The 27862-nt window shown below is 38.8% G+C and overlaps 1 protein-coding gene across 7 annotated transcripts in view; it reads right to left on the bottom strand.

Moving 5' to 3' along the window:
* EIF4G3 (eukaryotic translation initiation factor 4 gamma 3) overlaps window positions 1–27862 on the bottom strand; it is a 370046-nt gene that overhangs the window by 164296 nt on the left and 177888 nt on the right. For 5 of the 7 annotated variants that reach the window (XM_088843307.1, XM_088843294.1, XM_088843292.1 and 2 more), the window contains exons 4-6: window positions 6746–6841; window positions 5254–5367; window positions 1577–1609 (exon numbers count right to left, since the gene is read on the bottom strand). In XM_088843307.1, coding sequence (XP_088699433.1) covers window positions 1577–1609; window positions 5254–5367; window positions 6746–6775 — 177 coding nt within the window. In that variant the 5' untranslated portion in view covers window positions 6776–6841. The remainder of the gene's footprint in view (window positions 1–1576; window positions 1610–5253; window positions 5368–6745; window positions 6842–27862) is intronic. The other 2 variants (XM_088843301.1, XM_088843302.1) reach the window with 2 other exon arrangements.

A 27862-nucleotide genomic window follows, 5' to 3' on the forward strand; every position in this document is an offset into this window, starting at 1 on the left:
CCTTTTTTCATTGTTAGTAACCTTACCCACCAGATTCGCAGTATATGCCAAATACCCCACTAATCATGGTATTTGTACTGTCTCGCGACCCTTCGCATTAGTCCAGAGAGGGCACTGATGCTATCCCCAGTGTGCAGGCGGGAAACGGAGCCTGAGAGCAGGAAGCAGTTCACCCAAGACCGCCGAGCGATAAACCGGGGTCCAGCCGACATCGGATTCCAAGCTCTTAAAGAGCTTCAACAACGCTATCTCTATCAAGGCAAGTTTTATTTCTTTATCACAGCCAAAGAACTGCCATCCATTTCATACAACCACCTCTGAGTTCTCCTGCAAAATATCTTTTTTAACATCTCAGAATTTGGTTTTTACATCATCTAGATTGAAAAACCGTATTTTGAAAAGTAGAGCCTTTCATTAAATCACTGCTAGACAAAGGTTTCAATTAAGCAACATCCAATATGATACCATAGGTAAACACTGCTAATATTTCTTTCATTTTATCAAACCATACTAAGTTGCATGACAATATTAAAAATAGCTAACACTTACTGGCTGCTTATTTTATGTTACACGACTTAAATATATTATCTCTAATGTAAACGGTATTTATCCACACTTTACACACAGGGAAACTGAGGGTAAGAAAAAGAACTGCTTAATTCAGCTGGTTACACAGTAGATCTATCAGATTTAGAATTTAGAAGACCCTAGGCTCTTTCTACCATAGAATGAGAAAATGTTTCAAAATACTTGGGAGAAAAACCCTATAACTTTTTTTTTTCTTTCTCTCAAACCATTCCCTCTAGTATGTTCCTGCTAAATAGTGTCTGCGTACACATTTTTGAAATTTTAATTTACATAATAACTTCATTTAAAACAATAGGCTAAAAGTATTAAAATTAAATAGGTACCAATTTTCTATATATGCTAAAAATAAAGACAACTATGCAGCAAATGAATGTATATTATTGTTAATTTATTAGGTCTACGTTAGTAATTGAGATTAAGTGGTTTTAGAAATACTAGTACTATTATATACACATCAATACAAGTTACATCAGAAAGTTAGTTAACAGAAAACTCTTAGAATGTTGCCTATTCCATTCAGTTAAATTTAAACTTACTGCAGATATCCACAAAACCTGTAAGGGCTTAATATATCTAAACACTTTCAAAGTTCTCTATAAATTCAGAACAATTTTTTTTTTTTTTGGAAAGTAAAGAAACTCTATTTTTAAACTGTGTTGTAAAAAGAAACTTGGTTTGCTAATACAAAATGTTATGAAATCAGTGAAGAATAAAGAGAACTGTATTAAATCAGACCAAAACTACTTTTTGGGGTGGGGGCCAAGCCACAAGGTGTGTAGGATCTTAGTCCTCCAATCAGGGATGGAACCTGCACCCTCTGCATGGGAAGTGCAGAGTCTTAACCACTGGACCGCCAGGGAAGTCCTGAAGCTGCTCTTGAAGAGTAGCTTGAGTGGGTGCATGGAATGGCAGCATTCTAAGAGTCAGAAACTACTAAAGCCCCCACCTATTAGTTAAGGGTAATAGTGAAGGGGCAAGGGTACAGTACCTGATGATGGGCAGGTCGAGGCCCCGCTGCAAACTGAGAAAAGGAGGGAAAACAAACACAAAAGGAAAGGCACAAAGAGTCAGAAACACCACAACAAAAAATCAAAATTTCACACAATATGCCAAAAGAAATAAAACCCACAAGGAGAAAAAAAAACAAAACACAAACAGTCAAAGCTTTGCTGCAGGACAGTGACAGACAGGTACTGAGAAGATTCAACAGGTTAACGCCTCTATCAGAAATAGTTTGCCATTTATCAGCTGGGAGAGAAACAGCTAAGCTGTTATGCACTAAGAGTGCTTCTCTGATAGGAATTTTTTTTAAACCCTAAAATAAAACAAAAGAAAGTTTGAAACACTAAGTGGTTATATTAAGACAAACATATGAAAAGTCAACTATGCTCATGCAACTGATAAAACTGGAGGGAATGAGAAATGCTTTCCCATGACAAGAGATAGCCAGGAGGTAATCATAATGTCCAGAAGAAAATAAAGAGTGCAACAGGACAGATTTCAAATTTACTTAAGCTAAACAGGGAATCTCATATATGAAATGGAAATTTCACTATCTTCGTTTCTTGGAGTTTAAGATTAAAATTTATCCTATATATTATAGATATATAAACATAAATAAATATATATTTATAATATATAAATAATTATAAAAGTTTAATACCAGGCATATCAAAGCAGAGGTAAAGAACACCATCCTTTAACATGATTAGTCAAAGTGGTACTCTTATAAGCTCAAGAAGAAAAAAAAGAGAGTAAAAGAAATCAAATCTCTCAATTACTATGTAGACACAACAGCCCAAGACTGCATACTTGTACCTGCTGCTATCTGATATTGAGAACAAAAACAAAAGAAAATGTAACTTTTTAGGTAAACCACAGAGCATGTGAAAGAGGATAATACATATTCCAACTCTTACTTTCCCTAACTTAGAATGGAAGAAAAAGCTTTCTCACCCATAAAATTTTAAATACAAAATCTCTAGGATCAAATAACTCATCAGAGCAAAATCAGATTTTCAATGTGATTTTACTAAAAAGAAAAGAGAAATTATTCAGGCACGTAGAGTCACCTACTGGCTACCTACACATTAACTACTGAAATGTTAACCACTCGCTTTAACAGTTAAAACGAAATATTTAGTAAGCCGTTTTGAATGCAAACCACACAAGGGTTTTATTTAAAACGTTTAAGGAGCTAAAAATGTATCTTCTTTCAGTTGTTTAATTTCCTATAGAGCCTTCCTTCCGTTAGCGCGTTACTATGGGTGAACAAGGGCTTCCCTGGTGGCTCAGAGGTTAATGCGTTTGCCTCCAATGCGGGAGACCTGGGTTCGATCCCTAGGTCGGGAAGATCCCCTGGAGAAGGAAACGGTAACCCACTCCAGTATTCTTGCCTGGAGAATCCCATGGATGGAGAAGCCTGGTTAGGCTACAGTTCACGGGGTCGCAAAGAGTCGGACACGACTGAGCGACGGAACGGAACGGATGGGTGAACAAGACTGAAGATGAACTAAGAAACAAGTCCCTGTACTCAGAATTTAAGTTACCAGAATTATTTCCTCAACTGTCACCACTGAATATAAAAAATTTTCAAGAAATTGCAGAAGGTCACATGCCACAATGTAGGAGATGGCTGAAGACAGCTCTAATCAAGAATTTACCTCAGAAGCTAAAATGTTACCTATTGCTCAAGTAATGAAAACTGTTTTAACACATTTTGCAATTATTCAGTATAACTTAACGAGCTCTCCATGACTTATAGGATGAGGGCATGTTAGCCAACCATTATACTTGCTAAAAACCAATGTAAAGTAGTTTTTCAGAATGAGATAATGGCAGCTTGATTTCTTGCACAACATTTTCTCCTCAAATAAACTGAAGTCTTATATTTTCAGTTTTCCAACTATGAAAAGAAAACATATCATACCTCTAACTATGGACATCAAGTTTCAAGAATAAGTAATATTACCCATGTGGTATTCACATACAGGGTGGGAGTGTGATGTTTCTTCATGACACTTTTGAAGGAAATGGGAGAGAAGGGCCATGTTAAAAAATTAACCTTAGTACAGTAGTACCTGTCTTATCACTGTTCCACAGAAAGGCCCCATTTTTAAGGCTCTACAATAAAAATGGAAACTTTATATATTTGGAATATTCCAGTCAAAAGGGAACTTCCTATGAGCAAGAGGAGTACCTTATAAAATTACACAAATATTAAAAAAATAAAAGTTAGTGGGAAAGTACCCTAGTCTATTTTGCACTAGTCACCATTGGCTATTGAGTTTTTCATTTGTAATGACAATAGTCTTAATCCTGCGGGTAACTGTAAGCAACAGAACAAACTGTAATTGCTGCTGGCTTATATTAAAAATAAAACCTTTTGTTTCTTTCTTCTAGGAGGGGTTCTCAAGATGGAAAGGGCTGCAGACCCTAAGGAGAGCAGCCTTCTGCGACTCAGACCCAGTGGTCCCGCCACCCACACGCCCTCTCTCCCACTCACGCTTCCGTGCAGCTGGTAACTGAGCATGACCAGTATTTACTGACGTACCTTTGGCACTTAGCACCACAGAATATAAAAATAACCAATGGTTCCAAGTTATTGCAAAAGCCAAACTGTCCCCCTCCCCCCATTAAGCATTTAATGATTTCACTGTTTTGGAGGCTATTAAACAAAAATTACAGTTTAAATAGTTCCAATACAACCAGAAAATGGAACAGGTAGTTTTTCTTTTTTTTTTCTTTTTTAATTTTAAACAAAACTGTCAACAATATACAAGTATCAAGCAGGAATACAGGCACAAAGATCACCTCAAGGAGGGAGGGGGCCACTTGAAGCCAGTTGGATTGCAAAGGCAGCTGTCCAGGGAAGAACAGAAAAGCCTAAACTGTGCAATTGCCAATGGCCCAATAATGCAGAAATAGAATGGAGTAAGCTTTAGCCGCTCTACAAAGCCATGGGAAGAGTCCCTTCCTGAGTGTAACAGCTTACCTCTCCTCACGAGTTGGGGTAGCTGTGGGATGGATGACACTGGACTATGGCAACTTGGGATGTGAGAAGAAAATGCAATCCTGACAAATTCCAAACCCAGCTTCACCCTCCCAGCACCAACACAAACGAAATAAAGAAAACTGGACCCAAAACAACAAGCAAGAGTAGTGCAGGGTCTGCTAGTCTTGCACTTGTTTTGGGGTACGTAATGGAATGTTATGTGTGTGGGTTTTAGTAATGGGGGTGGTAATGGTCACTAGCAGAGCAGATGGCAAAAATTGCATAGAGGATAGTATCTGAAGATAGTTTATGACCACAGAAAAATGGCTGACAACTAGAGACAGTTTTCCCTTTGATAACCCATCATAAAATGAAAGAGGGAAAAAGAAGCCTTTTAAAAAGAAATTTATCTCTTAAAATCAAATTCATCTCAAAGGGATATCCCTCTAAACCCCAAATTACTCCTGTCTAATTCCCAATAGAGAAGACCCACCCAATTTGTTATTCTTTTCCCCGTAATGCCTGGCAAAAACTGCCATGCCAGGTTAGACTTTCAGAGAGGATGCAATCAATGCATTTGTGTTCATCAGCCAATAAATGGATGTGGTCAAAAATAATGAGTGCCGGAGGCACCACTGCCTGCAAGAAGTACAGTTTGTTATATTGCTTACAATGCAGTATTTTATCCAGCCTCTTCCAGCCAAGGACCTGTAAACGGGAGTCTGTTCCAAAACCTTCCTCCTCTTCCAGTTGTCTGTGCAATGTATTGGCACTGTTCTGCTGGGCTGTCAAAAAAACTGGTTTAGAGATGCAGCTCTTCAGTCAGGTTTTGCGCCAGTTCTAACCATGTAAATTCTTTTCTTTCCCAATAATTATACAAGGCGTAGAGGGGTTGTTAAAAGGGCCACAGAATTCTTTGCAATAACAGCTTACCATAATATTCCATGTTTAGTAATTAGAACTGGGGCCTATCTAAAGTAATCTGGCCAGATCTCAAGGCCCACTCCAAGTGGTCACGTGTACACATTCCCAAACCACTTTCAGAACAAAACTTGCATCAGACATCTTGATGACCATTGCAGCAAAAAAGTAAACAAAAAAAAAACCAGACAAGCAAACAAGCAACTAGGACCAGAGTCCCACCTCTTTAGAATGGTTCCTCCACCCCCGGGGGAGAACCAGGATCTCAGAAAAGGGACTGAAGAAGAGGAAACCAGGGAAAGGAAGGCAGGAAGAGGACAAGAGAGAGATTACATCATGGAGAGGCTACGACCTTACAGTTCTTTGAGGAATTCTGTCATCTACGTCAGTATTCCTAAATTCATGCATAAAATCAAATGAATAGAAGCTAATGCAATGACATATTCCTGTACTACAGGCGAAAAAGCAGAGGCGGAGAATCAAAACAAGATCCCTGTACTCTGAGAAAAACACAGAGCGGAGATACAAGTAGGGGCGTGAGAGACAATGAGATGTTACAGAAGCGCCTTCTAGCAAACACTAATCATGCAGGGCAGGAAACACCGTTCTAAGGGATGGACTGCTGAAGCCACTGTACACTTTTGAGAAACAGAAGGATGAACCTTGAGTAAATTCTCTGTCTTTGCCATACTTATTGCAATCCATGGAAAAGATGAGCAAAGAGGATGACAGCATTTATACTTCTATGACAATTTATTTACCATCTGAAGAAATAAATACACCATTGGTGTAAGTCATGCATATGTCCACACAGTCAAATAGTTAGAACTGATCCGATAATACTGATTCAAAGTTGTACTTCCCTAGGCACTGGAATGTCATAGTCCAATTAATGAAATGTAATTTATTTGCAAAATCATGCTTTACACATCTCCTGAATTTTGAACGGTACACACAAAAACTAAGAGCTGAAATGAAGTGAACTTGAACGACACAGAAAACTAAAAGGAAAAAAAAGGGAAAAGGCTCCATTTGTTCTTTTCTTAATAAATTTAAATAATTCCCATAGGAAACGTCTGAAAATGCAATGCTATACAGTAATAACTGTAATAATAATTTTAAAAACTGTCTTTGCAATAAATTTCTAAAATCAAATAAAAATATGAACCAAAAGAACCTAAGCTACAACAAACACAAACTTAGGTGGAGAACATTTTCTAGAACAACCTTCTGCTTACTTACCGGAGAACGGGTTTGAGGTTGTGAATTCATTGTCTGAGGAGCTTGAGGATAGACCAACGTGGTTGGACCTGCATTCTGCCCAGAGGGATAAGGGGTCTGTCAAAGAATGACAAGAACAGTATCATACTGTGAGTAAATATGGCACGGGTAATTCAATTTCAAAGAGTTTAGAAAAGTGTTCATTCATAATGTGGTTTACAGCTCTGTTTTTAAAGGCCTATCTCTGTCACAATATCCAGCAATTCAGAATCAGTGCAACCTGTTCAGAATTTATCTTAAGCCTCTGATGAGAAGCAATTTCATCACACAACTCAGAATGGTGGGCAATTTAGACTGGTTGACTAGAGTTAACTGACACCTCAGAAAGTGAAACTGTAGGTAAGGTGGGGAACACTACTTTACTTTCAATACACAGTTAGCGGTATATTGAAGTGTAAACTTATGGCTGTCCAGGTAATAAATACAGTGTTATGATGCATCACTTATGAAAACACAGAGAAATGTTATCTCTTTCTACTCAAAAAGTTAGGTGAGGACTCTCCCCTCTCATAGACAGTATACTGCAGGAAAAAAAGAACAACCAAGATTTTTTCATCGAAGATGCTGAAAATGTGTATGCTGGCCATATTTCATCTTATTCAAACTTTTGACTAATATTTTCCACACTAGAGCCAGTTGTCAACAATGCAAAACAAGTAAGTGAATTAACATTCAGGCTCAAGTTCTTTCATTCTGTAATACTACCCTTAGTGTCCCCACAAAGCTGATGTCCTCTAAATATTGAGACTCTTATCATTGCTCTCAAAATGGGTATTAATAAAACAAAGAATTTATTTTCCTTTAGCTTGGAATTACTCTTTCAAACAGATAAAAAATAATCAAGTACTTCCCATATCTAAATAATAAGCATGTCAAGAGCTGATGCATACTCTGTGCACAAGCAGCTCTACCTGAATGCAAAGCGGAACACGTGACGACTGCCACACATGGATGGATGCTGTTGTGCCATTAGCAATACTTTAATAGGTGCATTGATAAGGAAATTCGGCCAACAGATTACTCAACTTTCTCACAGAAAATCTTTCCATTCTTTGTGACTGGTTTTAGAAATTTCACAGGAATGATGTGACTTGTACCTGTTGCTGAGACAGGGGGGATAACGATGAGAGATGCCTCTATGCTTTTCTTCTGCATTTAATGACATGACTAACCAAGTTTATTGATTAAATTATTCTGGAGGAACTTAACATACTATTAACACACTATTTAACATACTATTTCATACTTTGTTGAAAAATACTGCAAAAGCTTGAATGGGCAGTCTTTGCCCATGATTTATAACATCAAATGCATAGGAAACAAGAGTCAGTCCTATTGATAGTCATCACAGATTTTACTTATACTTTTCTGTTTCAGATACCTTCAAAGTTATCACAAAGATTTCCTTCTCCAAGGATATGTACATGAATACTTTATATTTAAATGGCAATTCAGTTCAATGTAGAAGTTTACAAGAGGTACAGACATAGTCTCATTTTCATTACTATTTTCAAATTTCAATGAAAGCTCCTAAGTTAATCATTTTTATTAACTGGATGTACGAACAAAAAATAGGAAATGGTGGTAATTGACAATCTGTTAAGGAAACGCCAGTGAAGGAAGACAAGCCAATCAAAACACACTTTATACTGCACATATAACCTTTAACAATAATAACTATTTAAAAAACAGTGACCGGGACAATTAAAGATAGAAACTTGAGAATGAATTCCATGCAGCACAGAACACACTAAGAGCATCTTAGGTCCAGATGCTGACAGTTTTCAAAATAAGGGTATATGAAAAAAGTTAGTAAGAAGTTTCAATTTTCAAAATATGAAAGAAGGAAATTAAGCAAACAATTATAGAATTTAGATACCTCTTAGTATGCTTCAAACACAATTCGAAGCACTTGCCACACCACATGGAGATGAAAGGTTAGTATTCCTGCTTTAGAACACTCACTTCCCCTTAAATAAATAATAATATAAACACTAAATTCATAATGCGCATGTGTGCAGACACACAAAAATCTAATTTAAAAATTAAGTAGCCTTAGCCTTTCAAACATCTATCAGATGATACTTACCCAGTTCAAAATAAGCTCGTACATTGACTCCACAATTCCATCTCAAAACTTACTCTAGGGACAAACTCATGATGGCAAAGAGTAAAGATGATGCACATTTACAAAGCAGAGGCTAAAGTGCACGCTATTCAATCAAACAGAGAATGTAGTCTAACTTTTCAGGTAAGGAAAAATGAAGAGAATCTATATAAACTATCATGGAAAGATATCTATAATATCAGTGACATAAGAAAATCACAGAATTAGTCAGAATAAAAACCCTATTTGTACAATATTTTTCGATATATACAAACAGGATACTTAAAAAGATGTCTTGGGAAGATATATAGCCACTTAAAATTGCTATTTCACAGAAATGTAACTGAAAGGGGGATACCGGATGCAAATTGTAGGTTTTATTTTATATACTGTGTATTAAAAGCACAGCCGATTTTATTGTGCTTCACATTATTTCACTTCACAGAAACTGTGATTTTTACAAATTAAAGGTTTGCAGGAACCCAACATTAAGCATGTCAATCTATTTTTTTATTTCAAGTATAGCTGACTTACAACGTTGTGTTAGTTTTCAGGTGATTCAGTTATATATATCTACACGTAATTATTTTTCAGATAAATGGCTCCCTGCACCAGACAGACATGATCACCAACTCTATTCTCCCAGTAACACTTGCTCATTTCATGTGTCTGTGTCACATTTTGGTTATTCTCACCGTATTTTAAACTTTCTCATTACTATTATTGTATTTGCTATGGTGACTTGTGATCAATGATCTTTGATGTCACTACTACAACTGTTGTGGGGCAGCATGAACTGTGCCCAAATAAGTCACCAAACTGAATCCACGTGTGCTGAGTGTATTCCGACAGCTCCACTGACAAGCTGCTCCCCTTCTCTCTTCCTCTCCTTAGGCCTCCCTATTCCCTGAGATACAACAGTACAGAAATCAGGCTGTTGAATAACCCTGCAATAGCCTCCAAGTAGTCAACTGAAAGGAAGAGTCCCGTTTTCTCATTTTAAGTAAAAAACTAGAAAAGATGAAACTTAGTGAGGAAAGCATGTCAAAAGCCAAGATTAAGATGAAAGCCTGGCCTCTTGCGCCAGTCAGGCTGTAAATGCAAAAGAAAAGTTCACTTCAGTCGCTCAGTCATGTCCGACTCTTTGCGACCCCATGAATCGCAGCACGCCAGGCCTTCCTGTCCATCACCAACTCCCGGAGTTCACTCAAAGTCATGTCCATCGAGTCAGTGATGCCATCCAGCCCTCTCATCCTCTGTCGTCCCCTTCTCCTCCTGCCCCCAATCCCTCCCAGCATCAGAGTCTTTTCCAGTGAGTCAACTCATTGCATGAGGTGGCCAAAGTACTGGAGTTTCAGCTTTAGCATCAGTTCTTCCAATGAATACCCAGGACTGATCTCCTCTAGAATGGACTGGTTGGATCTCCTTGCAGTCCAAGGGACTCTCAAGAGTCTTCTCCAACACCACAGTTCAAAAGCATCAATTCTTTGGCGATCAGCTTTCTTCACAGTCCAACTCTCACATCCATACATAACCACGGGAAAAACCATAGCCTTGACTAGACAGACCTTGGTTGGCAAAGTAATGTCTCTGCTTTTTAATATGTTGTCTAGGTTGGTCATAACTTTCCTTCCAAGGAGTAAGCGTCTTTTAATTTCATGGCTGCAATCAGCATCCGCAGTGATTTTGGAGCCCCCAAAAATAAAGTCTGACACTGTTTCCACTGTTTCCCCATCTATTTCCCATGAAGTGATGGGACCAGATGCCATGATCTTTGTTTTCTGAATGTTGAGCTTCAAGCCAACCTTTTCACTCTCCTCTTTCACTTTCATCAAGAGGCCTTTGAGTTCCTCTTCACTTTCTGCCATAAGGGTAGTGTCATCTGCATATCTGAGGTTATTGATATTTCTCCCAGCAATCTTGATTCCAGCTTGTGCTTCTTCCAGCCCAGCGTTCCTCATGATGTACTCTGCATATAAGTTAAATAAGCAAGGTGACAATATACAGCCTTGACGTACTCCTTTTCCTATTTGGAACCAGCCTGCTGTTTCATGTCCAGTTCTAACTGTTGCTTCCTGACGGGTTTCTCAAGAGGCAGGTCAGGTGGTCTGGGATTCCCATCTCTTTCAGAATGTTCCACAGTTTATTGTGATCCACACAGTCAAAGGCTTTGGCATAGTCAATGAAGCAGAAAAAGATATTTTTCTGGAACTCTCTTGCTTTCTCCATGATCCAGCGGATGTTGGCGATTTGATCTCTGGTGCCTCTGCCTTTTCTAAAACCTGCTTGAACATCTGGGAGTTCATGGTTCACATATTGCTGAAGCCTGGCTTGGAGAATTTTGAGCATGACTTTGCTAGCGTGTGAGATCAGTGCCAATTGTGCGGTAGTTTGAGCATTCTTTGGCATTGCTTTTCTTTGGGTTTGGAATGAAAACTGACCTTTTCCAGTCCTGTGGCCACTGCTGAGTTTTTCAAATTTGCTGGAATATTGACTGCAGCACTTTCACAGCATCATCTTTTAGGATCTGAAATAGCTCAACTGGAATTCCATCACCTCCACTAGCTTTGTTCGTAGTGATGCTTTCTAAAGGCTACTTGACTTCACATTCCAAGATGTCTGGCTCTAGGTCAGTGATCACATCATCGTGAGTATCTTGGTCGTGAAGATCTTTTTTGTACAGTTCTTCTGTGCATGCTTGCCACCACTTCTTAATATCTTCTGCTTCTATTAGGTCCATACCATTTCTATTTTTTATCGAGCCGATCTTTGCATGAAATGTTCCCTTGGTATCTCTCATTTTCTTGAAGAGATCTCTAGTCTTTCCCATTCTGTTGTTTGCCTCTATTTGTTTGCATTGATCACTGAGGAAGGCTTTCTTATCTCTCCTTCCTATTCTTTGGAACTCTGCATTCAGATGCTTATATCTTTCCTTTTCTCCTTTGCTTTTCACTTCTCTTCTTTTCACAGCTATTTGTAAGGGCTCCTCTGACAGCCATTTTGCCCTTTTGCATTTCTTTCCCACGGGAATGGTCTTGGTCCCTGTCTCCTGTACAATGTCACGAACCTCCGTCCAGAGTTCATGAGGCACTCTATCTATCAGATCTAGTCCCTTAAATCTATTTCTCACTTCCACTGTAGAATCATAAGGGATTTCATTTAGGTCATATCTGAATGGTCTAGTGGTTTTCCCTACTTTCTTCAATTTAAGTCTGAATTTGGCAACAAGGAGTTCATGATCTGAGCCACAGTCAGCTCCTGGTCTTGTTTTTGCTAACTGTATAGAGCTTCCCCATTTTGGCTGCAAAGAATATAATCAATCTGATTTTGGTGTTGACCATCTGGTGATGTCCATGTGTAGAGTCTTCTCTTGTGCTGTTGAAAGAGGGTGTTTGCTATGACCAGTGCGTTCTCTTGGCAAAACTCTATTAGCCTTTGCCCTGTTTCATTCTGTGCTCCAAGGCTAAATTTGCCTGTTACTCCAGGTGTTTCTTGACTTCTTACTTTTGCATTTCAGTCCCCTATAATGAAAAGGACTTCTAAAAGGTCTTGTAGGTCTTCATAGAACCATTCAACTTTAGTTCTTGAATGAAATTAAATCTACTACTTCATTAGATACACGAATGGTAAGAAAACAAAACAGCGTTCCTGCTGATGTGGAGAAAATTTTAGTGGTCTGGAAATAAGACTGGTCACAACATTCCCTTAAGCCAAAACCTAACCCAGAGCAAGGTCCAAACTCTCTTAAGTTCTATGAAGACTGAGAGAGGTGAAGAATGTGGAGGAGGAAGGCATGAAGCTAGCAGAGGAGGTTGGTTCATGAGGTTTTAGAAAAGAAGCTGTCTTCATAACATACAAATACAAGGTGAAGCCACACGTGCTGATGTGGAAGCTACAGCAGCTAATCTATAATATCTAGCTAAGGTAAGGAATGAAGGTGGATACAATAAACTGCAGATTTTCAGTGTAGACGAAAATAGCCTTCCTATGGAAGAAGATGCCGTCTGGGAGGTGCACAGCTAGAGAGGAGGAGGTTCAATGCCTGGCTTAAAAGGACAGCCTGACTCTCTTGAAAGGGGTTAATGCGTCTGAAGTCCCTGCTTGTTTCACCAGTCTGAAAATTCTAGGGCCTTAAGAATTCTGCTATATATACACTCTACTTGTGCTCCATTCATGAAACAACAAAGCCTGTATAGCACATCTGTTGACAATATTGTTTACTGAATATTCTAAGCCCACTCTTGAGATCTAATGCTCAGAAAAAAGATGCCTTTCAAAATATTACGGCATGTTGACAATGCACCTGGTCATCCAAGAGCTCTGATGGAGATAAACGAGATTTATGATGTTTTCATGCTTACTAACATAGCATCCATTCTGCAGACCATGACTCACAGGGTAATTCTGACTTTCACGTCTTACTATTTAACAAATACATTTCTTAAGACTATTTCGCTGCCACAGACAGTGATTCCTCTGCTGCATCTGGGCAAAGTAAACTGAAAACTTTCTGGAAAGGATTCATTATCCTGGGTGCCATGAAGAACTTCCATGAATGATGGGAAGAGGTCAACATATTAACAATAATAACAATAACAGGAGTCTGGAAGAAGCTGATTCCAACCTCCGTGGATGACCTTCAGGGGTCCGAGAGTTCAACAGACAAGTCACTGCCAATGTGAAAGAAACTCTAAGAGAACTGGAATTAGAAGTGGAGCCTGGAGATCTGACGGAATTGCTGCAATCTTGTGATGAAACTCTGACAGATGAGGAACTGCTTCCTATGGCTGAGCAAAGAAAGGGTTTCTTGAGATAGACTCTAGTCCTGGTAAAGATCAGGGAAGATTGCTGAAATGACAATTAAAGATTTAGAATACTGCAAAAAGTTACGATGATGAATTGGGAGCACATTTCGAAAGGAAAATGGTCTACTGTGGGTAAAATGCTATCCAACAGCGTGGCATGCTACAGAGAAGCTCTTCATGAAAAGGAGTTGACTGAGCAGCAAACATCAATGTTGTCTCATTTTGAAAAACTGCCATAGCCACCTCTACTTTCATCAACCACCACTGTGATCAGTCAGCAGCCATCAACCTCGAGGCAAGATCCTGCATCAACAAAAAGATTGTGACTTTCTGATGGCTCAGATAAAGCTTACAATAAAGTACAGCTGACTGTTGAAAAAACGGTCTGTGTGGGTCCAATTACATGTGTGTATTTTTCATTAAATACTACAGTGCCTCATGTACAGTCAAATCATTATACTGTACACAGTACTGATACAATGCTGTTTGTCAATTATACCTTAATAAAACTGGGGCAAGTAAGTAAATACTACAGTACTACACAATCTGGTTGGCTGAATCCGAAGAGGTCGAACAAAGGATACAAAGTGCCCATTATGGGACTTGAGCATCTACAGATTTTAGAATCTGCGGTGGGTCCTGATCTCCAAAGTTGTTCTAGGGTCAACTGTATTTTTTAATTAAAGTATGTAGATTGATTTTTTTTCTTTACACATAATGTTATTACACACTATGGACTAGTCATATATGAATGTGAGAGTTGGACTATTAAGAAAGCTGAGCACCGAAGAATTGATGCTTTTGAACTGTGTTGTTGGAGGAGACTCTTGAGAGTCCCTTGGATTGCAAGGAGATCCAACAAGTCCATCCTAAAGATCAGTCTGGAGTTTTCACTGGAAGGACTGATGTTGAAGGTGAAACTACAATCCTTTGACCACCTGATGTGAAGAGCTGACTCATTTGAAAAGACCCTGATGCTGGGAAAGCTTGAGGGCAGGAGGAGAAGGGATGAGACTGAAGGCAGGAGGAGAAGGGATGAGACGGTTGGATGGCATCACCGACTCAATGGACATGAGTTCGGGTAAACTCCGGAGTTGGTGATGGACAGGGAGGCCTGGTGTGCTGTGGTCCATGGGGTCGCAAAGAGTTGGACACGACTGAGTGACTGAACTGAACTGAATGGTCTACAATACAGTGTTAACATACCTTTTATACGGACTGGGAAGCCAAAAATTTGTGTGGCTTGCATCACTGCAATATTTGCTTTATTGTAGCATTCTGGAATCAAATCCACAATATTTCTATGGCATGCCTGTATGTACTTTTCTTTTACCATGAATCAAAAGAATCGGCTACTTTTATAATAAAAACCCACTGAAGATAACCTGTTTTTCAGTTTCCCTTCATGTGATAGAACAGTATAAGCCAACTCGAATATTCAATACAATGTCTATATTTTGTGCACTTCTTTAAATATTTTTGGAAAACTGAAATATCTTTTCAGAAATCACAGTGAAAATTAAATCAAAAAGATTTATGGAAATTTAATACAAAGAAAAGACTATGCTGTGCCTAAATGTGGCCAATAATATGGCTTCTAGTTTTATAAGCTTCAAAAAATTCACAATTTTAATCAACAGACAGACAGACATACTGTACAAAGTATTTACTCAGTCACAGAGTATATTCCTTTGCAGCCACTAAAAATGATACAGAGGGGCATCTAACGATATGGAAAGAATGATATTCAGAGAGAATGTTCAAATATGCACATATATGGACAGAATGTACTGGTATCACTTCAAAGCACTAGGAAAATATCAAAATTACTTTATACATTGTGTTGGGATAACCAGATAATCATCTGCGGGAAAGGTAGATATATACCCTCAACTCATGATACTAAAAAAATTTCAGGCTGTTTAAAAACGTTGCAATGTATACTATGACACTTTAATGGTACTAGAGGCAAATCTGTTTCTATCGTCTTAGGGATATTACTTTTAAAATTTGAAAAAAAAAGATTATCTGCTGCTGCTGCTAAGTCGCTTCAGTCATTGTTACAAAAAGTTCTCAATTTTGTTTTAACAAATTGATTTATAACTATGTGTATACATATACACACATACATGCATTAACTGGCTTCCCTAGCAGCTCAGACAGTCAAGAATATGCCAGCAATGCAAGAGACCTGGGTTCGATCCCTGGGTCAGGAAGTTCCCCTGGAGAAGGGGATGGCTACCCACCCCACTACTCTTGCCTAGAGAATTCCATGGACAGAGGACCCTGGCAGTTTACAGTCCACTGGGTCTCAGAGAGTCAGACAGGACTGAGTGAATATCACCATATGCATAAATATATGCAATAGATGGGTTTATTCATTTTTATTAATTTGCTATTATAGGATACAAATAATGAGAAACTCTTCTATCAGATACACGTGTGACATCTACATCTGGCCAGAGAAGTAAAGAAAATACCTTAAAGACTAGACCAGCACTTTGACCATGCTGGCACCCACAGTGCTTCCAAGCATCTTCAACATCCAGTGAACTGTGTTCCTGAGAGCTACACAACCAGCGTCAACAGACATTTCTGTGATGAACTGACACTCTAAAACCACTGGTTTACTTAAATTTTATTTATACACATTTTAATCACTTGGAATTTCACAAGTTTTACATGTACCCAGTTTTTGTGTATATCTAGTTCTCAGCAATTTTATCACATTTATTGTTTCCTATTATAATCCCTGCTACAGTTACAGTACAGAGAAGATTCTTCACGAAGATCTTTTGCATTACCCTATAGTAGCCACAGAGACCTTCCTTCCTCCACCTCTCATGCACATAACCCTTAGCAACCACTAACCTCTTCTCCATGTCCATAGCTTGGTCGAACAGAGATGTCATAAAAATGTAAGGAAGGAAGGAAGGAAGGAAGTTTTAGAACATGTCTTTTTAATATACTGTGTGACCAATGAGAGAAAACAAATAAAACACTTTCACAATATGTTGGGGGTAGATGGGTGTATCAAGAAAAAGCATTTATAAGATTGTTTAACTTACAAGTTGAATTAGGTGCTTTTTCAAAGTAGTGCCATTTTTCACTTAAAAGAATAAATAACAGACGAACTACGATTATCTAGACTTTGATACACGACATACATTTTATTGAAAAAGAACAAAGTGAGCTTGTCACAAAGAAAATTGAAAGTACTTGTTACCAATGATAAAATTCAACCTTCCAAATGAAAATTCAAATTTTCGAAACTGTGTAATTGTCAGCACATTCCCAACATGTAGACTTTCCATATGAGAATGTGTTTTTCTAAATATTGTATAATAAACAGTATGTGAAGTATCTACATAACTCAGTCAAGCAATGTTTTTCAAATGACCCATACACAATGATACACAAAACACACAAACCACATAATCAATTCAAGCGCAAGACGGACTAACAGATTTTAAAGTAACAGAGCACTGCTGCTGCTGCTTCATTAATATGGTTCAGATTCCATACTGCAACTAACGTTTAAGCAACTACCACTTGCATTTTCCAAGAAAGCTGTATAAAATACGCCTGCCTCCCTTTCCCAATTACAGGCCTGTGAAGACTGTCTTTTCCTCACATACTTCAACTGAAATAACACTGTATATGTAACAGATTGAGGGCAGAAGCAGGTAATAGAAGTTAGAGATTTCTTGTGTTCCTTTGAATGTGCCTACCTACAGAAAATAAACAGAAAGGACCTACCTACAGAAAATAAACAGAAAGGACCTACCTACAGAAAATAAACCCAAGACAATTAAGAAAATGGTAATAGGACCACACATGTCAATAATTACCTTACATGACAATGGATGAAAAGGAGGAAGTAAAAGACAGACTGGAGGAGCAGATGAAAGCGCGCACACTGCACTCCCACCACATCACTCAGCTTGACCCATCCCCAAAATGTACGTAATCATTTTATACTGGTAGGTTAAGCACATTCCTGTTATGCTTACAACTGTAGTTATCTCTTTACTGGGGGGTCTGGTTATTGACTGTGAAAAGTGATAAACATCTTTTACTATTATGATTGGGATTATATAACTATTACTTACTTAATACCACTGTTTCATGATTTTGGGTAACAGAAACATAATAGAATTCTATAGCATCAAAACTAGCATTTAATAGAAAACCCCATAAACACTTTTCAAAATCCAGATGTCTGTCAGAATTATCTTGGAATTTAAATAAAAATACAGATGCCCAGGTATTGTTCTTTTTTTTTTTGGCCAGAGCTCCAGATATGTTTCTAATGAGCAGCCCTGTTTAAAAACAACTGGACTATATGAGGATCTCTTTCACTTTTTCTATTTTATATCCAGTGCTCCCATTTCATCTAGTCTGTGTTTTCCCATTTCTCCATCTGTCCTTTTTCCTGTTTGATATTCTTCCTCAAGCTTCTCTCAAGCACACTACAAAAGCTTTTGTATACACACACGTAAGTAAAATGTATAATATATATATTTTAGAAAACTAAAATGAATTTTTGCCTAACAAAAAACGTATGACATTTTAATTCTAATTGACTTCGTATGAATAAAATGCTAGATTTCTAATTTAAAAAAATAGATATTCAACAAGCAACAAAGGTTTCCTGTACAGCACAGGAAACTGTACTCAATATTTTGTAATAACTTATAATGGAAAATAATTTCAAAAATAATGTATGTATAACTCAATCACACACACACACAAGAATACCTTTGATAAATTTAGTAATGTTTATTTGCCAGCTTTTCTAAATGTCCTATGGACACCTAATAACATATGAGATACAACTTTTAAATATACTTGTGTACACATGAGGCTATGGTTTTCCCAGTGGTCATGTATGGATGTGAGAGTTGGACTGTGAAGAAAGCTGAGTGCCAAAGAATTGATGCTTTTGAACTGTGGTGTTGGAGATGACTCTTGAGAGTCCCTTGGACTGCAAGGAGATCCAACCAGTCCATCTTAAAGGAGACCAGTCCTGGGTGTTCACTGGAAGGACTGATACTGAAGCTGAAACTCCAATACCTCACGCAAAGAGTTGACTCACTGGAAAGGACTCTGATGCTGGGAGGGATTGGGGGCGGGAGGAGAAGGGGACGACAGAGAATGAGATGGCTGGATGGCATCACCAACTCGATGGACAGGAGTTTTAGTGAACTCTGGGAGTTGGTGTTAGACAGGGACGCCTGGTGTGCTGAGAGTCAGACACGACTGAGCAACTGAAGTGAACTGAACTGAACTGAGATTAATAAAATTAAATATAAATCTATTATATTTAAATAACTAATCACATCATTCAAGATGCTCCTATTCTCATTTTTCTGCACTTGATAAAATATTCTCAGAGAAACGTTAGTATGTCTCACTATGATTATGTATTTTTTCTTTTACCTCATATTTCTTCTGGGTTTAGCTTTATATTCTTTGTTGTTAGGTGTCTAACGGTTTAGGATGTCTATCTTTGAATAGTAACTTTTATCATAATAAATATTCATCTTTGTTCCAATTAATGAAATTAATTTTTAAAAAACAGAAATCTCATATCAACAACCTAACTTTACACCTTGTGCGTGCTAAGTCACTTCAGTCATGTCCAACTCTTTGTGACCCTATGGACTGTAGCCCACCAGACTCCTCTATCCTTAGGATTTCCCAGGCAAGAACACTAGATTGGGTTGCCATTCCCTTCTCCAGGAACTTTATGCTTTAAGGAACTAGAAACAGAAGAGCAAACCAAAGCAAAAGCTATTAGAAAAATGTAAATAAAGACTAAAGCAGATTTTTTAAAAATATAGTATGATAAGAAAAATAAGGTATATTAAGAAAAATAAGGCATATGTATAACTGAATGACCCTGTGGTACACCTGAAACTAACACAACACTGTTAATCAGCTGTACAGCAACATAAAATAAAAATTAAGTAAATAAAATACAAAATATACAGTGTGGAACAATACAAAAAACAGTGACAAAACCAACATCAACAAAACTGAAAAAACTAGACTGAGGAAGAAAAGGGAGATAAATAAATCAACAAGGGGACATTTTAACTGATTACACATAAATATAAGGGCTTCCTGGATACGTCCAATGGTTAGAATCCTCTGCCTGCAGTGCAGGAGACACAGGAGACTCGGGTTAGATCCCCAGGTGGGGAAGATCCCCTGGAGGAGGAAATGGCAACCCACTCCAGTATTCTTGCCTAGAAAATCCCATGGACAGAGGAGCCGGGCAGGCTACAGCCCATGGGGTTGCAAAGTGTTGGACATGACTGAGCATGTATGGTCATAAAGAGAATGCCATAAACAATTATACACCAAAATCTAGTTAACCTATATGAAACACACAAGCTCCTAGAAGCACATAACCTATAATGACTGAATATTGAAAAAACAGAAAAACTGGAAAGGAGACTGAACTAGTCATCAAAAACCCTGCAACAAGGACCAGCCCAGGAACGCACAGTTTCAGTGGTGGCTTTGAACAAACATTTAAAGACATAGAGAATACTTCCAGACTCATACTATGAGGCTAACATTAACCAGATACTAAAGCCAGACAAAAATAATACAAGAAAGGTACAGACTAATATTCCTGATTCAAAAATCCTCAACAAAATACAGAATTCAGTAACACAGTACACATTATATATCATGACCAAGTAAGACTTAATCCTGAAATACAAGGTTGGTTCTACAAACAAAACTCATTCAATACCCCAACACTAACAAAATAGAGAAAAAATACAAGATCATTTGAACTGATGCGGAAAAAACATGTGATAAACTTCAATACTCTTTCAGGATAAAAACACTCAATAAACTAGGAACAGAAAGAAACTACTGGGATTTCCCTGGTGGTCAAATGGTTAAGAATCCACCTTCCAACACAGGGGACGCAGGCTCAGTTCCTGGTGGGAAAAGATCAAGATCCCATATGCCCACTACTGAGCCCACGCACCACAACTAAGATTCAAGGCAGCCACAAATAAATGAATTTTTTTAAAAAAGAAGGAAACTACTTCAACATAACAAAGGCCAAATGTGAGAAGTTCACATCTAACATCATACTTGTTGGTGAAAGACGGAAAATTTTTACTTTAAGATCAAGGATAGGACAAAGATGCCCGCTTACATGACAACTACTCAACCTAGAACTGGAAATTCTACCCAGAGCAATAAAAGGAGAAAAAGAATAAAAGCAACCCAAACTAGGGGAAAAAAAAAAAAAAAAAAGGAAAATTATCTGTTTACAGACAGCATAATCTGTGCAAAGAGCCCTGAAGATTTTATAAAAGTCGGTTAGAAGTCATAAATGAATTCACCAAAGTTACAGGATAAATAATACATACATAAAAACTAGTTGTTTCTATACACTAACAATAACACTGAAAAGGAGATTAAGAAGACGATTCTATTTACACTGAGCATTTGGAATCGGCAGATGCAAACTGTCACACACAGAATGAACAAACACCGAGGCCCTGCTGTATAGCGTAGGAACCCGCAGTCAATACCCTGCGATAAACCACAGAAGAGTGTGTGTGTGGGTGCACAAGAATCAGTTTGCTGTACAGTAGAAACTAACACAACACTGTAAATCAACTATATTTCAATAATTTTTTAAAAATTCAGTATAAGAGCATCAAAAAGAATAAAATTCTTAGAAATAAAATTAACCAAAGAAGTGAAAGACTCGTCACTAAAAACTACAAAATGCTGCTGAATGAAATTAAAGAAGACACAAATAAATGGAAAGAGATTCCATGTTTATGAACTGGAAAACCTAACACTGCTAAGATGTCAATAGTTCCCAAAGTAATTTATAGATTCAATGAAATCCCTATGGAAAATCTAATGACACATTTTGCAGCTACAGAAAAATCCACCCTAAAGCTCAGCTAGTGGAGGTGATGGAATTCCAGTTGAGCTATTGCAAATCTTGAAAGATGATGCTGTGAAAGTGCTGCACTCAATATGCCAGCAAATTTGGAAAACTCAGCAGTGGCCACAGGACTGGAAAAGGTCAGTCTTCATTCCAATCCCAAAGAAAGGCAATGCCAAAGAATTCTCAAGTTCAGTTCAGTTCAGTTCAGTCGCTCAGTCGTGTCCAACTCTTTGCAACCCCATGAACCACAGCACGCCAGGCCTCCCTGTCCATCACCAACTCCCGGAGTCCACTCAAACTCATGTCCATCGAGTCAGTGATGCCATCCAGCCATCTCATTCTCTGTCGTCCCCGTCTCCTCCTACCCCCAATCCCTCCTAGCATCAGAGTCTTTTCCAGTGAGTCAACTCGTCGCATGAGGTGGCCAAAGTATTGGAGTTTCAGCTTTAGCATCAGTCCTTCCAATGAACACCCAGGATTGAATTCTCAAACTACCGCACATTTGCACTCATCTCACACACTAGTAAAGTCATGCTCAAAATTCTCCAAGCAAGGCTTCAGCAATATGTGAACGGTGAACTTCCAGATGTTCAAGCAGGTTTTAGAAAAGGCAGAGGCACCAGAGATCAAATTGCCAACATCCGCTGGATCATGGAGAAAGCAAGAGAGTTGCAGAAAAACATCTATTTCTGCTTCATTGACTATGCCGAAGCCTTTGACTGTGTGGATCACAATAAACTGTGGAACATTCTGAAAGAGATGGGAATCCCAGACCACCTGACCTGCCTCTTGAGAAACCTGTATGCAGGTCTGGAAGCAACAGTCAGAACTGGACATGGAACAACCGACTGGTTCCAAATAGGAAAAGGAGTACGCCAAGGCTGTATATTGTCACCTTGCTTATTTAACTTATATGCAGAGTACATCATGAGGAACGCTGGGCTGGAAGAAGCACAAGCTGGAATCAAGATTGCTGGGAGAAATATCAATAACCTCAGATATGCAGATGACACTACCTTTATGGCAGAAAGTGAAGAGGAACTCAAAGGCCTCTTGATGAAAGTGAAAAAGGAGAGTGAAAAGGTTGGCTTGAAGCTCAACATTCAGAAAACAAAGATCATGGCATCTGGTCCCATCACTTCATGGGAGATAGACGGAAAAACAGTGGAGACCGTGTCAGACTTTATTTTTTGGGGCTCCAAAATCACTGCGGATGCTGATTGCAGCCATGAAATTAAAAGATGCTTACTCCTTGGAAGGAAAGTTATGACCAACCTTGATAGTATATTAAAAAAAGCAGAGACATTACTTTGCCAACCAAGGTCCATCTAGTCAAGGCTATGGTTTTTCCCGTGGTCATGTATGGATGTGAGAGTTGGACTGTGAAGAAAGCTGATCGCCGAAGAATCGATGCTTTTGAACTGTGGTGTTGGAGAAGACTCTTGAGAGTCCCTTGGACTGCAAGGAGATCCAACCAGTCCATTCTGGAGGAGATCAATCCTGGGTGTTCATTGGAAGGACTGATGCTAAAGCTGAAACTCCAATACTTTGGCCACCTCATGCGACGAGTTGACTCACTGGAAAAGACTCTGATGCTGGGAAAGGTTGGGGGCGGGAGGAGACGGGGACAACAGAGAATGAGATGGCTGGATGGCATCACCGACTCTGTGGACATGAGTTTGAGTGAACTCCGGGAGTTGGTGATGGACAGGGAGGCCTGGCATGCTGTGATTCGTGGGGTCGCGGAGAGTCGGACACGACTGAGCGACTGAACTGAACTGATCTGAACTGAAACCTCATATAGAATCTCCAGGGACTGTGAAAAGTAAAAATAATTTTGGAGAACAAAGTTGGAGATCTGATTTCAAATTACAAGTCCACAGAAATCAAAACAAAGTGATACTGGCACAAAGACACACACAGACAAATGGAAGAGAAATAAAGACTCTAGAAATAAACCTTCATATGTACGGTTTACAATGATTTTTGACAAGAATTCCAAAACTGCTCGGTGGGCAAAGGACAGTCTTTAAAACAAACGGTGCTGGAAAAACTGGATATCCACATGAAAAAGAAGGAAGCTAGATCCTAATCTTACACCACATACAAAAATTAACTCAAAATGTACAAAATACCAATCCTGAGTATAAAAATCTTAGGAGAACATATAGGTAGAAAGTTTTATGATACTGGATTTAGCAGTATCTTGGGGTATGACACCAAGAACACAAGAAACAAAAGAACACACAAACTGAACTATATCAAAGCTAGAGAGAACTATGCATCAAAGGACACAATCAACAGTGTGAAAAAGAAACTCACAAAAATGGAGAAAATATCCGTAAATCATGTATCTGAAAAGAAGTTAATATACAGAAACCCAACAATTCAACAACAACAAAAACCCTAATTTAAGAAGGGGTAAAATTTGAATAACCATTTCTCCACAGAAGGTACAGAAATAGCCAATAAGCACATGAAAAGATATTCCCCAACCCCTGAAGAGAAATTCAAATCAAAACCACAATGATATACTAACTCACACCCACTAGGATGGCTACTAAAGAAAATAACAAATGTCTGGTAAAGATGAGGAGAAACTGAAACATTTGCACATTGCTGGTAAGCATGTTAAACAGTGCAGCCACTCCTGAAAAACTAATGACAGCTCTCAAAAAAAGGAAAATAGAATCGTCATGCAAGCATGAATGTTAAGTCGCTTCAGCTGTGTCTGACTCTGTGCGACCCTATGGACCATAGCCTGCCAGGCTCCTCTGTCTATGGGATTCTCCAGGCAAGAATATTGGACCAGGTTGCCATGCCCTCCTCCAGGGTACCTTCCCAACCCAAGGATCAAACCCACATCTCCTATGTCTCAAGCGGGTTCTTTACATGCTTGAACTGTCATGGTGATTTTGGTTTTAGTTTCTAAGTCGTGTCCAACTCTTGCGACCCCATGGACTGTAGCCTGCCAGGTTCCTATGGCTTTGGCACTCTCCAGGCAAGGATACTGGAGTGGGTTGCCATTTCCTCCTCTAGAGGATCTTCCTGACCCAGGAATCGAATGCGGGTCTCCTGCATTTGCAGGCAGATGATTTACTGACTGAGCTATGAGGGAACTGTCATGTACTTGAGCAATTCTATTTCTGGGTACATACACAAAAGATTGAAAAGCACAGCTCTGAAGAGATGATTATACACCTATGTTCACATAATTACTCACAATATCCAAAAGCTGGAAGTAACTCAAGGGTCCACTGGTAAGTGAATGGATAAATAAAATGTATACACATAAAATAGAGTATTATTATTCACTCATTAAAAGAAAGGAAATTCTGACATATGTGACAATATGAATGAACCTTGAAGGCATGATGCTAAGAGAAGTAAGCCAGTCACAAAATGACAGTGGATGATTTCCTTTTGAGGTACTTAAACGAGTCAGATGTAAAGACAGAAAATGGAATGGCTGCTGCCCATTGGTAGGGAAGCAGGGGTTGGTGGCTATAATTTAATGGGTACAGAGTTCCAGCTGTACGAGATAAAAGCGTTCTAGAGATAGACAGTAGTGATATTGTACAAATATGTGGATGTAATTAATACCTTGAACTGTACACTTTTAAATAGTTAAGATAGCAAATGTTCTATGTATTTAACATTAACACAATTTTTTTGATGTAAGTATCAAAAAACATCGCAAAGTCTAATCACAAACAACTCTGTTTCAACAGCATATATTCAACATCATCAATTAGTTGTCTGACTAATACGTATCTCTCCACATATACTTAAATATACTTGCTTATTTGTATCTCGTTGAATTCTAAGCAACACTTGATCAAGTAGACCTCTCTGAACATTGATAACTTGATCCACCCAAAACTCATAAACGGTAGCTAGTTATAAAAGATCACCTTATACAGATTTTAAAATCATCATTGAACAGTCTGCACAACACACAATGACTTTTATATATTTCAGCGATGGGAAAGCCCAAGGTCTTATCACTTATTTCCAAGAAAGGAGAGTAACGCAGAGAACGAGACCCAGGCAGATGTGTGTAACCATGTCACAGAGAGGTACCAACTGAAAACAAAACCAAATTCCCCCTACTCCACTGGATATCATCAAAAAACACTACAAACAGTACTACAGGAAACAAATAATTCCTCAATTACAAAAGAGAAAACACTGTTTATTCATGTCATGCGGGGTTCTGAAAGGGTTCACTGGCCTGTTGCCACCACCAATCTTACAAGGACTGGAGAATCACTTTCCCTTTTCCCAAATCTCAATTTATTTACTGTGGAATAATATGTGAGTTGGCTTGAAATCATTTTTTATTTGTTCTTCGGAACATGCACAAACACCATAGCTAAACCTTAGGTTTTTAGGCCCAGATAATTTTAATACTGAGAAACAACCAATTTTTCACTTATATGGAATAACAAATAGCCAGTGCAATTGCTGGAATTACTTTCAAATGGTGTTCAAGTCAGGGCCCATTTATATGGACTTAACTAGAAGGTATGAATATTAATATACCATTTTAGGTATATTCAATTCCTAATGACTACACCAAATAAAAGGATGCTAAAAATAGAAATCCCAGTAAATATTCAAAATAAAAACAAATCCTCTCATGCTTGCTTAATATCTTCTGAAACACAGAATTAAAGATTAAAACACTGCAATAATTGTTTAATTCACAATTTACTTTATTCATCCACCATAAAAAGCTACGTATTTCCCACTTTCTGTGTAGTATATAAAGCACCGTGTAAGCAATATAATCCTATGGACTACTGCTAACTGCTACTGCTAAGTCACTTCAGTCGTGTCCGACTCTGTGCGACCGCATAGACGGCAGCCCACCAGGCTCCGCCATCCCTGGGATTCTCCAGGCAAGAACACTGGAGTGGGTTGCCATTTCCTTCTCCAATGTGTGAAAGTGAAAAGTGAAAGTGAAGTCGCTCAGTCGTGTCCGACCCTTGGCAACCCCACGGACTGTAGCCCACCAGGCTACTCTGTACATGCGATTTTCTAGGAAAGAGTACTGGAGTGGCTTGCCATTGCCTTCTCCGATGGACTACTGCTGCTGCTGCTGCTGAGTCACTTCAGTCGTGTCCGACTCTGTGCGACCCCATAGACGGAAGCCCACCAGGCTCCCCCGCCCCTGGGATTCTCCAGGCAAGAACACTGGAGTGGGTTGCCATTTCCTTCTCCAATGTGTGAAAGTGAAAAGTGAAAGTGAAGTCGCTCAGTCGTGTCTGACCCTTGGCAACCCCACGGACTGTAGCCCACCAGGCTACTCTGTACATGTGATTTTCTAGGCAAGAGTACTGGAGTGGCTTGTCATTGCCTTCTCCGATGGACTACTGCTGCTGCTGCTGCTGAGTCACTTCAGTCGTGTCCGACTCTGTGCGACCCCATAGACGGAAGCCCACCAGGCTCCCCTGCCCCTGGGATTCTCCAGGCAAGAACACTGGAGTGGGTTGCCATTTCCTTCTCCAATGCGTGAAAGTGAAAAGTGAAAGTGAAGTCGCTCAGTCGTGTCCGACCCTTAGCGACCCCATGGACTGCAGCCCACCAGGCTACTCTGTACATGTGATTTTCTAGGCAAGAGTACTGGAGTGGCTTGTCATTGCCTTCTCCCCCGATGGGCTACTAGGCCTAATCAAACATTCGCACACAGTTAAACATTATTGTAAACAGAATGCTGACACTTATATCTTCTTAATGAATCCATTTTCCATTTTCCTTTCAAAATAATCTGACTCAAGTTCACATGCTGCACTTCGAAGACAAACACTCCAAATGTCAAAAAGAATAAATCACAGTGACTCACTGCTTCCCAGACAAATGAGCAGATTATGATTACTGGATATGTTCAGGCTCCCAAGGGCTTTCTCTTTCAGAGCCATGAATATAAATAGGTACACAAGGTAATAATAATCACATTTTACACACTGAAAGACTCAATTATAGTAACCGGTGGTGCAAATCCTGAGTACAAGGTAAGCAACTCAAGAAAATCAGAGTAAAACTACTAATACCATAATTTAATACTAAAGAAATCCAGCAAATAGACAGCATTACTGTTTCTATGTCAGAAAGGCATTTGTTTTTTAACTTCAGAAAATGGAACAGTTCCTATACGAAAAATTAGAACATGAACACCTCAATGATGGCCCTGAAGCACCCAAAATGAGTATATATCCAGAAAA

This window comes from Moschus berezovskii, chromosome 2 (genome assembly GCF_049115385.1).
Source record: "Moschus berezovskii isolate FMDL1 chromosome 2, NW_MosBer_1.0, whole genome shotgun sequence".
In the NCBI taxonomy this organism is placed as follows: Eukaryota; Metazoa; Chordata; class Mammalia; order Artiodactyla; family Moschidae; genus Moschus; species Moschus berezovskii.